This window comes from Peromyscus californicus, unplaced genomic scaffold (assembly GCF_007827085.1).
Source record: "Peromyscus californicus insignis strain IS unplaced genomic scaffold, ASM782708v3 Scaffold_13__1_contigs__length_99412109, whole genome shotgun sequence".
Classification (NCBI taxonomy): Eukaryota; Metazoa; Chordata; class Mammalia; order Rodentia; family Cricetidae; genus Peromyscus; species Peromyscus californicus.
This window is the reverse complement of record NW_026294424.1, coordinates 38,979,186-39,000,238: the sequence shown is the minus strand read 5'-3', so window position 1 is coordinate 39,000,238 and position 21,053 is coordinate 38,979,186. Positions and strand designations below refer to the sequence as shown.

General features: G+C 36.9%; 1 protein-coding gene across 1 annotated transcript in view; it reads left to right on the top strand.

Moving 5' to 3' along the window:
• Positions 1-259: 259 nt before the first annotated feature.
• The window catches only part of Fbxl5 (F-box and leucine rich repeat protein 5), a 39,513-nt gene continuing 18,719 nt past the window's right edge, over positions 260-21,053 (top strand). Inside the window, exons 1-6 of the mRNA XM_052734852.1 lie at positions 260-440; positions 8,728-8,943; positions 12,467-12,562; positions 14,540-14,726; positions 17,251-17,433; positions 19,852-19,977. Of these exons, the coding sequence (XP_052590812.1) occupies positions 357-440; positions 8,728-8,943; positions 12,467-12,562; positions 14,540-14,726; positions 17,251-17,433; positions 19,852-19,977 (892 nt within the window). The 5' untranslated portion in view covers positions 260-356. The remainder of the gene's footprint in view (positions 441-8,727; positions 8,944-12,466; positions 12,563-14,539; positions 14,727-17,250; positions 17,434-19,851; positions 19,978-21,053) is intronic.

The window sequence follows — 21,053 nt, the reverse complement described above, 5'->3', positions numbered from 1 at the left end:
CCCCCGCCTTAGGGCACGGAGGGGGGCCCTTGAGGACCCCCGCCCTCAGACAGTGCGCTCTGAGGAGACGATGGAACGCTCAGGCCTCCCCACAGCACAGGGTGAGGACCAGGAACGAGCCTGCGGCCGGGCGGTGGGAGCCCGACGCCTCGGCGCGGGCCGGTCACGTGGGCGGCAGCCCCGCATGGCGGCGGCCCGCGCGCCCCCCGCGCCACGGCCCCCGCGGAGCTGCCCGGGCGCGCGCGCCGACGGGGCGGGCGCATGCGCAGGGGGGCGCGCCGCCTCTGTCCCGCGGCGAGGGTGTCTATGGAGAGGCGGCGGCCGCGGCTGCTGAGGCGGACGCTGAGGCAGCGGCGATGGCGCCCTTCCCCGATGAAGTGGACGTCTTCACCGCCCCGCACTGGCGGATGAAGCAGCTGGTGGGGCGCTACTGCGACAAGGTAACGGGAGCGCGGGGCGGAGGGCGGCGCGGAGGAACGGGCGGGTTCCGGGGACGGCCTGGCCTGCGAGCCTCCCGCAAACCCCCCCCCCCCCCCCCCCCCGCGTTGGCGCCGTGCGAGCAGCCGCCTGCGTCCCCGTTCCCCCCGGCGCGGCTCCCGCACCTTCCCGCCCGGGGGCCCTGGGAAACCCGGGCCGGCCGCGGCCTGGGACGTGCCCTCGGGGCGCGCGGCGCCTGCCCAGCGTCCTGCTGGCGGGTCTGGCCTGTGCGGGGGTGAGGGGCGCTCCCGGTTCCCCGGAGCCTCCGCCGCTGGCCCTTCAGGGTTGTGGGGACCCGGGGTCGGCCTCCCGCGGGGGCTCCGGGTCCGGGTCCGCAGGCCGCTTCTGCGGTGGGCTGGCCACCGCAGTACTGCCCGCACGGCCCCTCCGGGCTCTTGGAGTCGCTTTGCAAACACTGCATCCTCCGCCTGGACCTGTGACTTGCTTCCTGGCCCCACGGGCAGCCGCTTCCAGCCTCCCTGGAGCGGGCTTGTTTGCCCTTCCAGCTTTGCACTGGTTTGCTTCCGTGTGCAAGCCCGGTGCAGGGACTTGGAGGAAGCCTTGCACTCCACGTTTCTGCTTATCTTTTCCTCTCCCAGCTTTTTTATTTTCCTGAATATGTATTCCCTGTAGATTTTGTTCCAGGACAGCTAGCTAGCTGTTCCTCTGTTGGGACTTTTCAACTGGAATCAGAAGAGAGGGGCTCTTAGGAAAAGTTGGTTTGCTGTAGAACGCGTTTTGGACTTTTTCATTGATGTAGCCTAAGTTGAAGTACTGTTGTGGAGATGAGTTAAGGGCCTTTTTCTAATGATTCCTAAAATTCTCAATTGTCAGTTTATGTTTGGAAGGTCATCGATGTGTAAACTCTGGCAGTCGTGTTTTGTAAAAATGAATCAAATAAATAGCTGTTAAGTAATTATTTCTTAAACATAGAATTACGTTGAGTTTTCAGAAATTACATAGAATTTATACAACTATTTGCAGCAAACAAGAGTTGTCTTACAACCCAGAGAGGTGCTTGGAAAGAACCCAGTGTATTCATTGGTAGGTCACAGGAAGACTAGCAGTATGAAGTTTCAGATTTTAGCATTCCTGCCCCACAACCATTTCTCTCCCTCCATTTTGAGAAAAGAAAAACAAAACAAAAAACCAAACCTAGTCAGAGGTCATGTGTACTTTTAAACACCAGGATTGTTTAGGATCATGGTTCTCCACTTAGTTGCTTCTTAATGAACAACAAAGCTCTTTAAAATCTTGGTGCCTGGACCCCCATTCGTATTGGAATCTGCACGTAGAACCCAGATATCAAGTGTAATTTAGAGCTCTCAGGTGAGAGGGGATACAGCGAGGGCGATTATCTTTTACCCAGGAGAAGCTTAATGATTGGCTAAGCCTTGAGCCGAAGAGTATAATCTTGCATTTTTCAGTTAGTGGTTTTCTTTTGATAATCTCCACCTTTTGGGTTTTCTTTTCCCTCCCACTATCCTTTAATTTCAGGCAAGGAAAAAAAGTTTTATTTTGTTTTGTTTTTTCCATTTTCTTAAAAAGCAAAAGGGGAATTTAATGAGGACTGATTGAATCCAAGACTTTTCTCTGGTTTGTTTTGTCGAGAGATAGTCCAGAGACCAGATAAGGGAAAATTTTATCAAATTGTACATTTTCCTAGGAGCTTTCTAGTATTTAAGATGTTTCAGATTGCCAAAGGATTATGACCTTCCCAAAAAATCAAAATTTGTAATGTACTACCCAGGCTCTTTTAAAAAAATTACTCTTTTGTTTTGATACTGTTTTGGGGACAGTTTTCTTCCCTAGTCTAGGCTGGCCTTGAGAACTCACTACGTTGCAGAGACTGGCCTTGAACTCCTGATCTTCCTGCTTCCCACCTTCCAGGTTCAAGATTTACAGGCATTTGTCACCCAACGGGGAACAGTCATTATTTTTGTGTCTCTTTTTGGTGTTTGAGAACATTTGAGCAAATTTTGAAAATGCAGTTGACTTAAATAATGAGTCAAATGAGATTCTTTTCCAGTAGTGAAATGTTCCCTATTATATAACCAGTTTAATAAAGCGTTTTTAAGTTGGTATGGCTTTAGTCAAAATTGCCACTGAGTTATTCCCAGCATTGTAAAAAAGTCACTAATTCTGAATTAATTGCATGTAGTTTAATGAGCTTATCACTTATATTCATCAAGAATACTGAAGGTTTCAGTTTTCTTAACTGTGACCAGGGTAAGTTAGTGAAGGAGAAAGAACCGCATGGGGATTTTCATCATTTCTTCTTGTTGCCAGTGGTCAGCGGAAGGGTCTCTGGATGTCTTTTGTGAGCAAAAGTGGGAAAATAACTGGTTTGTGATGGTAGAACAGTCTTAAAGAATGAAGGGTTGTTTTGATTACTTTGTCATTTCAAGGTGTGTTGTCGTCATCTTTCTTTTGGTTGTGTAGATCAAGGGTATCTGATCCAACCAACCTCCAGGAAAACTGCAAAATGAGAACTAGGCTTTGGTTGAAACTAAAATGCTACAAAGTGTGTTATTTCACTGTATTCTAAATATTGATTAAGAATGTCCGGAAACCATGGAGATTTCAGTTTTATTCCCAGTATTGAACTTGTAAAACACAGTATATTCAAAAAGTGATTTCTTTAGGAGTATCAAATCAGTTTTTCTATGTTTTGAGTAATTTACTTAGAGCAAATTATTAAGTTGTTACAGATTACATTAAATATTTCTGTATAATAGTTTAATATGTTGCCTGTGGATTTTCTCGTATAAAAAAAGTCACCCAGACAAAATATAAGCTTGGAGGAGGGGAAGTGGATGCAAAATCCCTAACCTAGAAGCCATTTGCAACTGATACCTGATTTTCTCTAATGGATTGTCACTGGGTATATCTACTACACTCTCTTTGCCCAGGGTAGTTGGCAACCACAAAACAGACTATAGTGTGTGTGTGTGTGTGTGTGTGTGTGTGTGTGTGTGTGTGTGTGTATGTGCAGTTTTTGTTTTGTCTTGGTATTTTTGTCTTAACTGGTTTTGTTAATTTGGTTTTGAAAATGTAGTATGGAAAGGTTTCTTTATCTTTGCTATGCAGACAGCAGGCCTTTGGCGTAAGTAAAACTATTGTTTGTTTCTGTATTATACCTGGGGATTTGTAGGCCTGGATTGCTTGGGTGAGGCCTTATGTAAGCTAGTGATAGATCCATAACCACCCAAGTCAGTATTAAGACTCCCAACTTAATTTTCTTCATTTAAAGCTACAGTAGTTTTTGATTTGTTTTGTAACAGTCTTCTGAGAGTCTTGTTTCATAATTCACTGACCTCCCAAATTGGGATGTGTAGTTAAAATTTGCACCAAATGGTAGATAATCCTTTTCCTGCTTTCTTCCCAATTTTCAGCATTCCCTTCACTCCTCAGGACTTAATTCCATTAATTCTTTTCTGTTGTCATTGTGAGATGTGATTGCTGTTCTTAGGAGTTCACAGTTTCGTACACACTATCATCTATGATAATACAGAAGTCCAAGAGGAGTGCAGTGGGAGCAAAAGGAAGTCCATGGTCAAGTCCACAGTGAACACGAGGAGTCGTCTCTGAAGTGGTTTCTATAGAGATCTCCAGATGTATACATAAACAGGTTATAGAAGAGTTGAAGTGAGGGGCTTGAGAGATGGCATAGCAATTAAGGGCACAAGTTGCTCTTCCAAAGGACCCAGGTTCTATTCCAGCACCAATATGGCAGGTCACAACAGCCTGTAACTCCAGTTCTAGGGAATCTGATGCTCCCTTCTATCCTTCATGGGCATCAGATAGGCATGTGTGCATAGACATACACGCAGGCAACACATCCCCGCCCCCTGAAAAAATTAAGTGGTGAAAGCAGTTAGAGGGTGCTTAAGTTTTTCAAATAAGGATATTAAGAAGTGTCATATACTTTTATCATTTATAAAAAGGGGTATTTTATAAAACTAAGAAGAAGTAAACACAGAGTTGAATAGATTACTTTCAGAAACTTGAATGTAGCTTTATGGTCAGTTGGTTTTTTTTTAATAAAAATGTACTGGCATTTGGACAGCTGACTTAGTGAACATAATACTGAATTTTGAGCTGAGAGGAAGGAAAGGGAGTTTAATGGATTCTTACTACATACTGACATTATTTCTTTAATCCTTACAAGAGCTTTGTAAGACAAGTGTTATCCCTCATTTAAAAGTGAGGAAATAGTCTTAGTGGTTAAATAACTTACCTAGCTCACTCAGCAATTAGTAGAGCCTAAATTTTAATCCTAGAAATTTTTTTCTCCCTCAGAAAGCCGTGATTTTTAGCCTTCCTCACTTGTTGGTTATTACTGTTTTTATGCAAAACAGTTTATTTATAGGTCATTTTTTCCATCTATAAATTTGGCTAGGGCATACAAAAGCTTCTTCATTGAGTGTGTATCTACACTACAAGTCAGTTATCCATTTTCATGTGAAAAATACCAGGTTATTGTTTTACTGTTTGTTGATTGTGTGTGTCTTGTTATATGTAGGTTCTTTGTTAAATGTGTATATTATTGTGTAGGCTACTAGTGAGCCTTCATTCTATCATAGAGCATTGTTTTTCACAGTATATCTTATGACTCATTGTAAATCAACATTGTGCATGAGAAATATCATTGAAAAAGGAAAGTGGAAATGTAAATGCATGTTAATGTACAGAGGGAGATAGTTTTTCCTGAGTTATCTTTGAAGTGTTTGTTCTCTGGATTTCACTACATTGTTTCACCATATTTTATATAGTGAGGGATTGACAAGATCATTTGTAGTAAACAGTATTAGGGAAACACTTTGCTGGAGCAGCATTTCTCAGCTAAAGCACTGTTGACATTTGGGCTACAGAATTTGTTGTGGGGGCTGTCCTCTGCATTGTAAAATGTTTCAGCCACATTCTTGGCTCATACCCACCCTATGTCACTAGCACTTCTCCATTGGTGACAAACTAAACTGTTCCTAGACCTTCCCTTTTATCTCCTGGGGGACAGTGTTCTTTACAGTGAGACCTTTTTTTATGGAGCAGTTATTCTGACCAGTTACTGTCTTGTATCCAAAAAGATAGCTTTCTGTGTGGGATAGACATTTTATCTATGACATATGTTAGTTACAGAAGCTAAATCTCCATTGTTGCATAGTTATGTGATTTAGGGCAAATTTTTTAATACAAATGAAGCTATTTTCTTCACCTGTTGTATAAATATTTTTTCTCTCCAGAAAGCACTTTTCAGATCTTAATATTTTTTCCAGCTTTAAAATGTAGTTGACAAAATTATATATATTCAAGATATACAGTGGTATGGTATACATTTACATTGTTTAATAATTACCCACATCTAATTGATTAACCCATCCATTAACATAGTTATAATTTGTGTATAGATAGAAGAAAACACACTTCAGATGTACTCTGTTAGTAACTTTCAAATACAGGCTAGCTTGTTAACTGTAACGACTTTCTTAACTCATGAATGTATTGTATACTTTTTGGACATTAAAACTTAATGGCTATTAATGCTTTTTAAGAATTATTTTTTCATCTTGGGGTTAAGAACAAACCTATAGCTTTTTGCTTGTTAGGATGGCTTTCTATTACTAAGGCATGTCCCTATGCTCTTATACTAAGACTTTTTAAGCACCCGTAACACTCCCACCCCTGATTGAAGCAAAATTACCCATGGTATTATTTGCAGATATTAGCCACTAATGAAGCTTGTTGTAATCTGGTATGTTTCTGAACATTCTTAAAATCTAAAGTGTGAATTGCTTCAAGTCTGTTGTACATAATTGTTTTTAATATGAAAAGGAGCTAAGCATTATTTTTACATTGAAAACCTTTTTTTGTGACATGTGAAAATTGTATGAAACTTTAAACTTCAGTGTCCTTAAATACAAAATTTTATAGAAATAAATTAAGTCATCTGCTTACATGTCATCTGTGATTCCTCTTTGGGCTGTAGCAGCTGAGTTGAGTATTTGGTGTAGGCCTCTAGTCTGGGAAAATTTAAATATTTACTGTCTGGCTCTACAGAAATGTTGACAACCCTGTTCTAGATGATTGACTCATGTATTATGGTTAACTATTTGTTGTCTTCTCTTCAGTAGAGTGTCAACCCCATGACAGCAGAGATCTTTATTTTGTTCCCTGTGTGTTCCCACGTACCAAGACAGTATCTAGCCCATCATAGCTGTTCACCAGTTATTGGAATAGAGCAAGAAGTATCTGAATTTATAAAAATGAATATGTAAACGATGGCAACCCTGTGAAGTATAAGCATTTTGTTCCCAATTAGCACAAAGTAGAAACAAAGACACTGAGAGACTAAAGTTCCCTAACTAAATAAATGATAGAGCTGGGTCTCTTAGAGAATCAGAATCTATGGATCTCTGTGATTCTTATGATAATACTTACTGCCTTTTAAAGAAGATACCTAGTCACTTCTGTTCTGTGTCGATTGGCTTTACTTCAGTCTTAATGCCGCCTTTTTCAGTGTTCTTCCATCACAGTTCTTACTGTGAAAGGCTGGTAAGACAGCTTAGAGTGTATTCCTCTTTAAGAAGACAGAACCACACTTTGGAAAGAAGCCTAACAAGTTTGGTGTTAGTAACATTTTCCCTCTAATTTATCTACTTGTTGTATTTAACCTAATTGTTTCCCATTTAAAATGAATTTTGTAATTAGAATTGAACAGTAGAAGTTAGATTTAACATAGATAATGAGATATTTGAATATTACTTTGAATTTATTTGTGTATTTATTTAGGCAGGGTCTTGGTACATAGCCCTGACTATCCTGGAACTCAGTATATAGACCAGTGTCTTAAGTTAGGGTTTCTATTGCTGTGAAGAGACACTATGACCATGGCAACTCTTACAAAAGAAAACATTTAATTGGGGTGGCTTACAGTTCAGAGGTTTAGTCTGTTATCATCATGGTGAGACATGGCAGCATCCAGGTAGACATGGTACTGGAGAATGAGCTGAGAGTTTTACATCCTGATCCATAGACAACAGGAAGTGAACTGGCACACTGGGCATAGCTTGAGCATGTATGAGACCTCAAAGCCTACTTCAACAGTAACACACTTTCTCTAACAAGGCTACACCTGCTTCAACAAGGTCACACCTCCTAATAGTGCCACTCCCTATGAGCCAAGCATTCAAACATATGAGTCTCTGGGGGCCATATCTATAGAAACCACCACAACCAGGCTGGCCTTGAACTCACAGAGATCCACTTACCTCTGCCTCTTAAATTTTGGGAGTAAAGGCCTGTCCCACCATGCTCAGCTTACTTTGAATTTTGAAACAAATTTCTTGATGTGTGTGTTTTAGTATTAGAATTTAATTTTTCTATTAAGTGTGAAAGCTTGGAATTACACTGGAATGGGAATTTTTCTCCAATTGAATGCTAGAATTTAAAAAATGATGGCATACTTAAGGTGTTACATATTTATGTCAGTTTTCTTAAAAATATACTTCTCTTGTGGTTGTGGTGGCTCATGCCTTTAGTTCCATCCAGCTCTTGGGGTGCAGAAGGCAGGTAGGTCTCTGTGAGTTCAAGACCAGCCTGGTTTACATAGTGAGTTCCAGGCTAACCAGGGACCTTGTCTCAAAAAAAAAAAAAAAAAAAAAAATGTGTGTGTGTGTATGTGTGTGTGTGTGTGTGTCCATATGTACAGTTTTCTTAAATTATCTAGTAATATTCTATCTAATAGCTCTATATTTTATACTTACTTCCTAAACAGATCAGTTTCCTCTTGATACTAAAACTTACAGTGAAGTATTTTCCCAGTTTTAAATTGTAGTAGTATAATAACATGAAAAACATTTTGAACAAAGAAAAGGAAGCCACATTATCCTAAGCTTATTCTTCTAATGTAGGTGTTTTCGGTATGATTTATGATACAGATAGAGTAATTGAAAATTAGACTTGGAGGGAACTGGGTCTGATCATTTTTATTTGGGTAAACTATGTGACTTTTTTTTCCTTTCTCACCAGGTATTTGAGAATGCCAGCCAACATCTTCTTAGTGTAGGGGACTCTAAAATTATACATCTATGAATTTTTTTTTAATGAATTTCCTTTATTTGTACTATGACATAATTGATGTAAAGGAACTATCTTGCTATATAAAAAAATTTAGGTATACATTTGAATGTTTATTGTTACATTGTCTTATGTTTACATCTATTTACTATGTCTTTTTAAATTTTTATTCAGCTTTCTAAAACGAACTTTTCCAACAACAATGACTTCCGTGCTCTTCTCCAGTCTTTATATGCTACTTTCAAGGAGTTTAAAATGCATGAGCAAATTGAAAATGAATACATTATTGGTTTACTTCAGCAACGCAGTCAGACCATCTATAATGTCCATTCTGACAATAAACTCTCTGAGATGCTTAGTCTCTTTGAAAAGGGGCTGAAGAATGTTAAGGTGAGTTGAAAATTCATATGTAACTATTAGAAATAGTGCCAACCTGTCATTGTAATTTTTATTAGCAACTTTAGGAAATGGTATTATTTTAAAGATATTTCATTTATTCATGATGCCTAGGAAGGCTGTTCATCAAGAATGGTTGCAGTGGAGGCTTGTAGTAAGGCAGAGAGATAAAGGTCAACTCTGGATGCAAGAAAAACCAGGAGTTAAGAGCTAAGTCACAAGAGCTAGTAGATGGAAAATTACTGAGAGAAAAGATTAGGACCAGGAGAATTCTTGTTGCATTAACTCTTTAGGATTTTTGCTGAAGATAGGCCAGGGTATTAAATCGTAGAGGCTGAGGGGGTAGTGAGGGATTTGTTTAGATACTGCCATAGTCACATACTGAAAGTAGATGATGATTGTTAAACTGACTCAGTAGGATTCTTCCCAAAATTGAACTGAGAGGCTAAGGACAGAGTCTAAGGTCCCATTTAATTGGAAATGGGTTCAGAGGATCTGGCTCAGGTATGGTGACAGTCTTTGGAAATTGGCTCTTTATTAATGCGTAGTAAAGTCTTCTTTTTGGTGAACACTGACCACCAAATTTTAAAGTGTTGTAAATTGAAATTTTAATTACCGTGAAATTGTTACAAACATTTGCCAAATTCTTAAAAAAAAAAAGCTATCAATGTGGGTACTGATGACTAAAGGTATAATTTTTATTTAGGGTAACACTTCAGTTCCATACATTTTATTTAATATTAAAGATGGGGCCAGATATGGAGGCATATATCTTTAATCCAGTACTCTGGAGGCAGAAGAAAGTGTGTATTTATGAGTTCAAGGCCAGTCAGGGCTACATAGACCTTTTCTCAAACAAAATAAAATTGAGGGTGGAAGATGTAATTCAGTGGTAGAGTTTCTTGCCTAGCATGAGCAAGGCCTTGTCTCCAGTCTGTAACAGTGGGAAAAATGGAATGGTAGCTATAGTGTTTATTGGATTTTATTTTTCCTTATTGTAGGAAGCAGAATGGTTAAAGACAATGATTTCAGTTGTATGGCACATGTCTGAAATTCTAGTAGTCAGGAGAATGAGGCAGGAGAGTCACTAGTTCAAGACCAGCCTAGGGTACATAGTGAGATTTTTATCTCAAAAACAAAGTAATATTGAACAAGAAAATGAAATGCATTTGTGAGTATAGTTTAGGATAAGGATGTATGTACATTTTCTTAATAATATTTGTCTTAAAAAATATTTGAAAGTTAAACTTTGTTTAACCTTTTCAGTTCAGTGAAGCATAGGAGTAACTTCTAACTCCATCAAGCCACCTTATACCCTTTACTTAGATACTTTGCTTTAGAAAGGTGATTCAGTAAGAGGGAGGATTGATTTTGAAGGACTGAGAACACTCAAACTGAAGACCATTATTAAGAAATTCTACCAGTAGTCTCTGGAAGAAGGAACACTTGGTAGATATCCAGAGGGGAGGTGGTTGATTAGTAGAGGAAAGCATACTGGATAGTAGCAGAAGGGAGATTTACTTTTCTATTGAGTACTCCTTGTACTCTTGGTGTTTTAGATCATATTCATGTATTATGTAGTCAGTGTTTCTGAACCAAAGTAGTGGTGGTTAAAAAAAAAGGTGAAGGGACATGCTTGATAATGATGTAGGATGTAGCTGAAAGTTTTCCTGTATCCTGCCTGGCCCGTGGTCAGGACAAATCTCTCTCACCATCAGTCCCACAGCAGCTCAGACCCAAATAAACACACACAGGCTAATATTATTTTTAAACTATGGCCATGGCAAGCTTCTTATTATCTAGTTCTTACATCTTAAATTAACCCATTTCTGTAAATACGTACTTTGCCATGTGGCTCGTGGCTTACCAGTGTCTTTACATTTTGCTTCTTCTGGCAGTGGCAGCGTCTCCCCTGCTCTATCTTCTTCCTTCCTCTCTCTCTCTCTTTAGAATGTCCCGCCTAACCTTATTCTGCCTCACCATTGGCCGAACAGCTTTATTTATCAACCAATCAGAGCAACACATTTTCACAGCATACAGTATGACATCACCTATCAGTAGGATATAAGACCAATGGAATACCGTAATTATATAAAGTGGTAGAGGAAAAGAGAAAGAGGAGTGAGAATGGACTTTGTATGTGCAAGAAGGCTAGGGATTAAGGCTTATTCTGAACTATTTACGTAATATAAGTGTGTATTTATTAATAGGAAGAGAAGGCATTGATGAATTTGAAGAGCACAAAGAAAGAACTAGTGTGAAAAAGAAATTTTATAATTATTAGGATACAAGTGTAATTGGAAGCCATACATCTGGATAATGCTTAAAGGATGTGTAAAATCTCAGCAGAATTCAACATTGAACTGAATATTGGAAAGTATTTGAATACATTACCTAAACGAAAAAGCTGGCCACAATAGCAATGAAATAGTACTTGTCTTAGTTACTTTTTATTGCTGTAATAAAACACCATGACCAAGACAACTTATCAAAGGGTTTATTTGGAGCTTATATTTCCAGAGGGATGAGTCCATAAACATCCCGATGTGCCTGGTGTGTGTGTGTGTGTGTGTGTGTGTGTGTGTGTGTGAGTGAGTGAGTGAGTGTTAGCAGGTAGGTGTAGTGATGGGAACTAGAGGCTGAGAGCTGAGTATTCAGTTCTTAAATCACAAATAGGAAGCAGGAAGTAGAGAGACTGAGCTTGAAATTAACTGGAAATGATGAGAATTTTTATCCCTCAAATTCTGCCCTTTTAGCAAGGCCACACTTCCTAGGTCTCCCCAAACAGTGCCACTAATTAGGGACCAAAATTCCAATCCCAAAGCCTTTGGGGGAACATTCTCATTCAAATCACCACAGTATCAGCATATTTTTTAATATTTCATCATTTTATCAGTTTCCCATAGTTTTACATTGAGGAGAGAGAAAAGATGGATAAGTTGCAGGGAGATGTGGTTTTAATTCATAAGTGGAAGAAATGTTTGACTATTGAGAGGTATCTAGAATTAGAATGATTTACTTTAAAATGTGAGTTTCTTGCCTTTAGAAATGTTGATAGTAATATATGTTGCCTGTTAGGATAACATAAAATATATTATAAAAACTTTTTATAGTATATTTTAAAATATACTTGCTATATTTTAATAAAATTAATTTATTAGATTAGAGTTACTAAGGAATTTAAAGCTTATTATTTTAAGGGCTGTGAGTGGGAGGTGGTGCCAAGGCTGAGGGTACAGTATCAGACATGTTAGCAAGTGCTCTGGCACTGAGCTGCAGCCTAGCTCTAAGGACATCTTTATGCTAAAAGAAAACTAAGTTGACTTCCTGGGATCAGGCAAACCCTTACATATATTTGAGAGTGTCTTACTGTGTTGCCCTGACTGGTCTGGAACTTGCTGTGATATCAGGCTGGTCTCAAACTTAGAAATCTCTTTGCTGCTGCCTTCTGAGTGCTGGTATTAATGATACATGTCTCCACTTCCTGCTAAATGTGTATTATTTTTTGTTTTTATAGAATGAGTATGAACAGTTAAATTATGCAAAACAGCTGAAAGAGAGATTGGAGGCTTTTACAAGAGATTTTCTTCCTCACATGAAAGAAGAAGAAGAGGTAAGCAGAGTTTTTCTTTGTTGTGATTTATAGTCATAATTTAACAGAAAATATAATTTTGCCTTAGGTTCTTTAAAATAATGCATAAAAAGAAAATGTTCTGTTGATGGAGTTAATCCTCTGTTTCTTTTTGGGAACAGGAATGGAATCCAGTGAGATTTTATTTTTTTAGAAAGGTGGCTACTTTGATTGAATGGATGACTTTAATTACTTAAGAAATATGTATTTTTATGTATGATGGCACTGTGATACATGTTCATAATTGTCACTAATTTTTGAGAGCCTTTAGAAAATTCTGTAAATCTTTAAATATCTTATGTATGCTAGGTTGAAAGAGTTTTTAGAATTTTTTTCATGAGTAGACTTGAGTAATTAAATGGTTGTTTTAAATTTATCACTGTTGTGCCTCATGTACATGAAATATAGCATATCAGTAAATACATGGCAAACAGTTTTTCTTCTTTCAGTAATATTAGTATCCAGCATAAGATGCAGAGAAACTATCCTATGAGGACTGGATACTATTGCTTTCTTTCTTTCTTTTTGTTTTTTTGAGATTTATTTTTATTTTACATGTATGAGTGTTTCATCTCTATGTTTGCATGAGCACTGTGTGCCAAAAGATGACATCAGATTCCCTGGACTGAAGTTACAGATGATTTTGAGTCACCATATGGGTGCTGGAAGCCAAACCCAGGTCCTTGGCAAGAGCAGCAAGTTGTCTTAACTAACTAGCCATCTCTCTAGCCCTAGTTTGAAAAACAAAACATTTATTGTGCATTTGGGAATTGTTTCCCTTCCACCATGGGTTCTGGGAATTGAACTCAGGTCATCAGTCTTGGTAGCAAATACTGTTACCCACTAAGCCAACTTTTTGGCTTCTGGATACTTTTTTTTTAGCTGTAAATCATATATTGTGATTTGCAATTATGGTTTCACCTTATAATCGGCTTGATAATAAAAAGAAATGCAAACTATTTTCTAAACTCTTCCCAGAATGGGAAGCATTGATTTGGTGATCTTTCATTGGTACTTGATGGTATCTCATCAGCTTTTATATTGTAATATGTATCCAATGCTTAAATCAAGGTTAAGCATTTTTTTTTCTTTTTATTGAAAATAAGTTTTTCTTTTTCTCTCACATAATATATTCTGGCTATGGTTTCCCCTTTCTCCCTACCTCCCCTCCCGTGTAGATCCCCACCCCCTTTCTGTCTCAGAAAACAAACAGGCTTCTATGGGATAATAATATAATATAAAGCAAAATCTTAACGCCTCAGAATTGCACAAACCAAACAAAAGGAAGGAAAAGAGAAGGCAAAATCAGAGACCCATTCGTTTGCACACTCAGGAATGCCATAAAAACACCAAACTGGAAGCTATAATATGTATGTAAAGGATCCTGTAGGGTAAGAAGAGAAGAAAAAATTTTATATATATATATATATATAATATTATATATTATACAACTATATCCTGTTCTGTAGGCAGACACACACACACACACACACACACACACACACACACACACACACACACACACAGCCTGGCATGGCCTTTTGAAACCCTGAATCACATCTTCAGTGATGCCCTTCCTTCAACAAGACCACACCTCTTAATCCTTCTTAAAGAGTGCCATTCCCTAATGACTAAGCATTCAAATATGTGAGCCTGTGGGGACCATTCATTCAAACCACCACAGGCAGGTATTGGGCTAAATATCTAACAATAAATAACAAAATGATTGACTGTTTAACAAGCTTGGTACAGGAAAACCTTGTTCTTTAAAATTGTATAGAGGCCTGCAAAATCATAGAAAAAGATCCTTTTTTAATATTCTTTAAAAAATTTAGTTTAGTGATAATAACTATAATTTTTATCTCTTTGAAATATATGTTCATAATACTGAACTTGAGCCATTAGTAAAGGGTTTTGAGTAAATTGAAAATCTTTCCCTACAAATTCTTTTAAATTTAGGTTTTTCAGCCCATGTTAATGGAATATTTTACCTATGAAGAGCTTAAAGATATCAAAAAGAAAGTGATTGCACAGCACTGCTCTCAGAAGGACACTGCAGAACTCCTTAGAGGTCTCAGCCTATGGAATCAAGCTGAAGAGCGACAGAAATTTTTCAAATATTCTGTGGATGAAAAATCAGATACAGGTAAGATTCATCTATTTTGACAGAACAATTTGTTAGTGTAGTGCTATTGACATTTTGTTATAAATTATAGATTTTATTTAAGAAGCAGTTGAAGTCAGGTTTATTTTATAGTCAGTTTAAGCCATTTATTTTTACTTAAAAATATAATTGAGGACAGTAGTTTATATTGTAGAATTTAGTGTTTATAGTCTTTCATCTTGTAGGCTTGGGTTTCATGTAGTATAGTGATTCTCGAGTATAGTGATTCTTGAGTGAATTTGTAGGTATAAAATAAGTACTATTTTTGACCAATGAAAATTCAGGACTGCTATGTTCAGAGTAATAATATAGTATCAGACAGCTTTCTGAGCTCTCTTGATCATACTGACAGGTTTAAATTTTTTCCCTTTCTTTCTATTGTATGTATATGGGTGTTTTGCCTGTTGTATGTCTATATCTCATGTGCATTCAGTGCTTGCATAGGCTAGAAGAGGGCATCAGATTCCCTGGGACTGGAGTTATAGTTGGTTGTGCACTACCATGTGGCTCCTTTGAATGGAAACTAGATCCTCTGGTTCTTAACCTCTGGTTCATCTCTCTCCAGCTTTACATTGGCCATCTTTTATTTTTGTGTATTTTCATCAGTTTTCAAAGTCAGTTAACTTAAAAGCATTGTCCTTGACTTAGGATTCAGTGTAGAATTTTTGGACTTTATAATGGCATGAAAATGATTTGTATACTTCAGTTTTGCATTTTGATCATTTTTCAGCCAGGTTTATGTGCAGTATAAAACTTGGTAAATGTCTAAATACTCGGCAGCAGTGAGCCATGGTTCCTAGTCAACCGTATCCATTCCAGGGATCAACCATGTCGTTCATGTTGTTCATGGAAAACAGTTGATACTCTACAGCTCAACAGCTGTGGTGGTTGCTAAGTTTTGATACACTTTTGTTCCTGGACAAATTTAACTTATGATGGATTTATTGGGGATATAACTTCATTTTGAGTTAAGGAAAGGAACATTTATAATTTTATTTTCATCTTCTGATGTTTATCATTCTCTCAGTATATCTCCAGTAATGTTCAGGATAATGAGTATGAGAGAGAAACAAAGCTTTTCTGTGTAGTTACTTTAAGAATTCATACAAGAAATGCAAATAAAATAGATGCTTACCTTTTTTAATAGACTTTCCTTATTTTTATTTTTATTTATCTCAATAGCTTTGCTTTTTAAAACATTAAAAATATAGTTGGTTCCAGGTGTGGTTGTGCACACCATTAATCCCAGCACTCCGGAGGCACAGAAACAGACAGGTCTCTGAGTTTGAGGCCAGCCTAGTCTACATAGCAAATTCCAGGCCAGCCTGGGCTACATAGACAAAAGGTAAACAAACAGAAGAACCCAAATAGTTGGCATCCTTAGTCTAGCAGAAATTCTTCTGCTTCTAGATATGTAATGACAGTATTAGTCCTGTAAAATTTTTTGAAATTGGTATTTTTCCAATACTAAAGTAGTCAGATTCATGTTTAAACAAAAATAATTTTATAAGTTGAAGCTATGATTAAACCCATAAAGCTTATGAGCTTTACTCTTGAAATACAGCTTGTGTCCTGGATACCACACCAAAGCCTGTTATGTCTTGTTTAATTGTTACTATAAGATGGAGTTTAAAAGCATCACACACATTTAATTTTCCCTCTCCTTCAAAGCAAATTATAACAGCATTATGTTTAAAATATTTGGCACTTCAAAAGTGGCAGTTTAAAGTAGTTTGATCATAGTGTTTGTGTAAGTGTTCTTTGTGAAGAACCAGATATACAAGATTCTCAAATTCTTTATAGTACTTTGGAGACAACTCATTCTTTTTTTCATTTTTCTTTGGAAAAATGCTACCACATTACAGGATCATAGGAAGTTGTTTACCTAGTGACTTTCTACAATACTTAATAACAAAAGATTTCTTACCAGTGCACCAGGGACATTTATGCTTATTGAACTGGCACATAGTTTAAATAGGTTAAGGCATTTGTATATTAAAAAAATCAGATTTCATAGACCTTTTACATGGAATGTCAAAATCAAAGAGGGAACACTAGGAAGGAACTAACAGGAGCCTTAATGCATGAATAGCAAATATGAGCGTGTATGTCATTAACAATGCCTTGTAGATCTAATAATCTGCCTGAGTATATGCTTGCTGATTTAAAGCAGTATAACCTGTTTGGTTCCTTTTTCAAATGATGCTGTTTATACTACAAAGTGAATATTGTTTTTTCTATGACGCCTTTGTAAGAGGAAGTCAATTCTGTGTTCATTATTGTAGCTCCCACTGATGAAGTATGATCTGGGCCATGATAGTTTAACCCTACGGGTTCTTAACAAGTTCAACATCCCCATGTTACCTCTAATACGTGTTATTTCCTTTTCACATGTTGCAAGCAGGAAGGAATTAACTTCAGGCACTGGCTTTTCCTTGTGTGATTATAATTTCTTACTGCATTGCTCACGTAGCCTTAATGTTAAAGATTTTCTTTTTTATTTCAGAAGCGGAAGTGTCAGAACACTCCACAGGTATAACCCATCTTCCTCCTGAGGTAATGCTGTCCATTTTCAGTTATCTTAATCCTCAAGAATTGTGTCGATGCAGTCAAGTCAGTACTAAGTGGTCTCAGCTGGCAAAAACAGGATCTTTATGGAAACATCTTTACCCTGTTCATTGGGCCAGAGGTAGGTAAATGGGACTTTCATTTTGTTTAAAAAATATTTCAGTCTGTCTTTCTAGACAGATACTCACAGCCATTAATCTGTAATGCCAGGGAAGGGAAACTTTGAGGGTTTGGTCAAAAAACAAATTTTATAGTTGAAGTGGTTTTAGTATGTATTTTAGAAGAGCTAGCAATGGTGAAGTGTTTGTGAGTAAACTATATACTTGCTACTGTTTCCTTTAGAATAACTAGGAAAAAATATGTCAGACAGAGTGTAAAAAACACTGGTAAAACGTTGATAATTGTTTATGATAAAAAATGGGTACACAGATTTATTATATATCTTCGTATATGTGACTATGGTTAGAATTTTTCAATAGTAAAAGTTTAAAGTAAATGTAATTGATTTTTAGAACTGTTAAATAATTGGATTATTTAAGTATTTTAAACATAGACTCAGTTCTATAAAATATGAAGGTAAGATACATACAGTTCTTGTTTGGTCATGGCTTTAAGTAACCAACTCTGGTTTTGTCTTTAACATAGCTTTTTACAATGGTGGCTAATGTATTGTTCTTTAAACTACATTAATTTCATTGGGCTAAGTTACTTTCACATCTGAAGGTTTAGAGAAACTTCTCATGTGCACGTAAAAGAGTCATGAATATTTACAGCTATCGTGTACTACATTGTTTTGTTGCTGAATTAAAATAGTGTCTTAAGTATCCGTCTAAAATTCTTATAAGTTATATACTTTCCCCTTATAGGACATTTTGCAATGGAAATACATATTTCTTAACAAAATTTTGACTTTTAAATTATGAGTCTTATTTAAAAACAGTTTATTTGATAAAAAGTCAGATTCTTACTATATAGCCCGCCTGGCTGGCCTGGAGCTCAGAGAGATCCACCTGTCTCTTCCTTTGCCAGCACTATGTTTTGAAAAGTGTCTTAATCTATTGGCTAAACTGACCTCATAATCTGTATCCTTCTGCATCACACTCCTTAGTGCTGGAGTTAAGAGGCACCTCCTGAGGAAGTTTTAAAATAAGATGTTCTTAGATATTTAGTGTTTTTGGAGTGATCAGAATTATTATTTTTGTATGGATTAATTTTTTCATATTGCTTGTCAGATGGTGAAATTTGAGTAAAAAAAATCAAATAACGCATATGAATAAGTCAGCTTTTTCTTGTTCAGCTGTTTTTAATAAAGAATTAAGACAGATCCAAATGATGGTGTGAATACCATCAAAGGTGATAATGCTGTGTTGATTTCATGAAGATACTGCATCTTAAATATGCTACTTCACTTTTTTTCGGTTTTTAACATATTTAGACCAAACCTTTGGTTAAAAATTCTTTTTGTTTATAATATTTTTGTCCCTGTCAGGGATATTTACAGTCTGGACACATCTTTGCTTGTCCTAGTTCTGGTTATTATACCATCATCTAGTGCAGTGGTTCTTAATCTGTGGGACTTAGCCCTTTGTGGGTCTCATCAGATATTTACATTATGATTCATAACAGTAGCAAAATTATAGTTATGAAGTAGCAATGAAAATAATTTTATGGTTGGGGATCATGACAACATGAGGAACTATATTAAAGGGCTGAAGCATTTAGGAAGGTTGAGAACCAACTTGTCTACTGGGTAGAGGCCTAGATTGCTGCTAAGCACCTTGTAATCCATAGGTTAGCAACTTAAGTCAAAGAATTATCCAGCCTTAGACGTCAGTGGTGTCTAGGTTGAGAAACCCTATGTAATCTTAAGAATTTAATAAATTAATGTTATTGTCTCTATCTTCATGAACATGTAATACGTGTACTGTAATTGTAGTATCTATACATTTATTGTTTCACTTTACCTCAGTGTGCCCGTGTGCCCCTTGACTTCTGTTCCTACCTACTTGTGCACTGCTGGCCTGTCACTACAGAATACTTCGTTAGTTGTCATCAGAATGAGGCTATTACTGTATCCAAAGTGAAGTTACTGTAGGAAAGAAAAGATAGGTCATTTCCAGTCTTTTTTTTTTTTTTAAATTGCACCTAGAGATACTGATAATTATTTTTTTAGAAACTGAGTTACGATCATTAAGCTTATTTTTTATGAAGGGTATCATTGAAAACTTTTCCAAGAGAACAGATACATGGCAAGTGTACAGCAAACTATGTAAGCTTTTGAAGTTCTTTTTCTTTAGTTTTAGAGAAAGGTTACTCTGGGAAATACTGTTGGTTAGTAATTACTACTATTAATTGAACTCATGTAGTCATAATTATTTTTGTATGTTTTAAATTGAATCCTTTGCTTATATATGTGTAGTTTTAAAAAATATTTCTAAAAGTAGCCATTGCCTGAAGTTCAGATGTGAATAGGATATTCTTTCTTATAATAACCTTATATCTAATTTGATTTTGTTCCTCTTGTTTATTCATTGTATAGGTGACTGGTATAGTGGTCCTGCCACTGAACTTGATACTGAGCCTGATGAGGAATGGGTGAGAAGTAGGAAAGATGAAAGTCGTGCTTTTCAGGAATGGGATGAAGATGCCGATATAGATGAATCTGGTATTTCATGCTTGGAATGAAAATTATTACATGATGTTTAAATAATTGACATTCTAGTTCATAATTATTAGGTCTCAAAAAATTCAGGTATTTTATGTTTTCTAAAGACTTTTAAAAAGCCTACTTCTCTGAAGAATTTGAAGGAACAACAAGTAAATTTAGAATTTCTTGTTAGAAGTATTTTTTAAAATAGAGTGGTTTCTCTTATGTTTTTATATTAAAATAGCAAAGTCAGAAAATGATGGCTGTTTTTATGTAGGAATAAACTATCTTCATTATAGTGCTTCACAGCTTACAATATATGATTTAGGATTTCGGTTAATCAGTTCATCAGCATTTATTGAGTCATCTGTGGTTGAGGGGAGACAGGATGGTGTTTCGTCTGTTTGTAAAGTCATATAATTTGCCTCAAGGTTATTGTAGAGTTAAGAAATAATATGTATGAGAGACTGGGTTGGTATAGCTTAGGGTAGAGCACTTGCATAACATTGTAAAGCCCTGGGTTTAGTCTCCAGCTCTACAGAAAAATCATTTGTGAAGATTGTGTTGCACAGTTTTGGGGTCCCCCCCATTAAGTACTGTAAGAGGGAGAGTTTGAGAGTAGATAAAAATTGATCCCTACTGTTAAATAAATAGAAGTAAGGGAGAATTTAGAATACATAGTTCTTCCTTCAAGGTACAAATGAAAATCCTGTAATAGAGATGCATAGATGATGCTTGGGAATATAGAGGAGGAAGGCAGATTCTGTCTTAGATACTATTTTACATAGTATTTTCTAAAAGATCATAAAATGGTGAAAAATTTATAAATGAGAAATTTTAAGAAGTTTCTGTTTACAAAGCTAAAATAAGTAAGCTGGTTTGGTTGATGATCTTTGTTGAAAATAAGAACAACAGTGATTTTACTTTGGCAGCTACTGTGTTTCAGATATTCATGAGTTGAAGAGGGCACATTTTGGTATAGTTTCAGGAGTTTGAAAATTTGTTTAATAAGGAAGAGATCTGTTTTCATTAGCTTCAGTCATATGCTTACCTGTGGCAGGCAGTAGAATGTGTATTTTAGATTTTATAGTAAA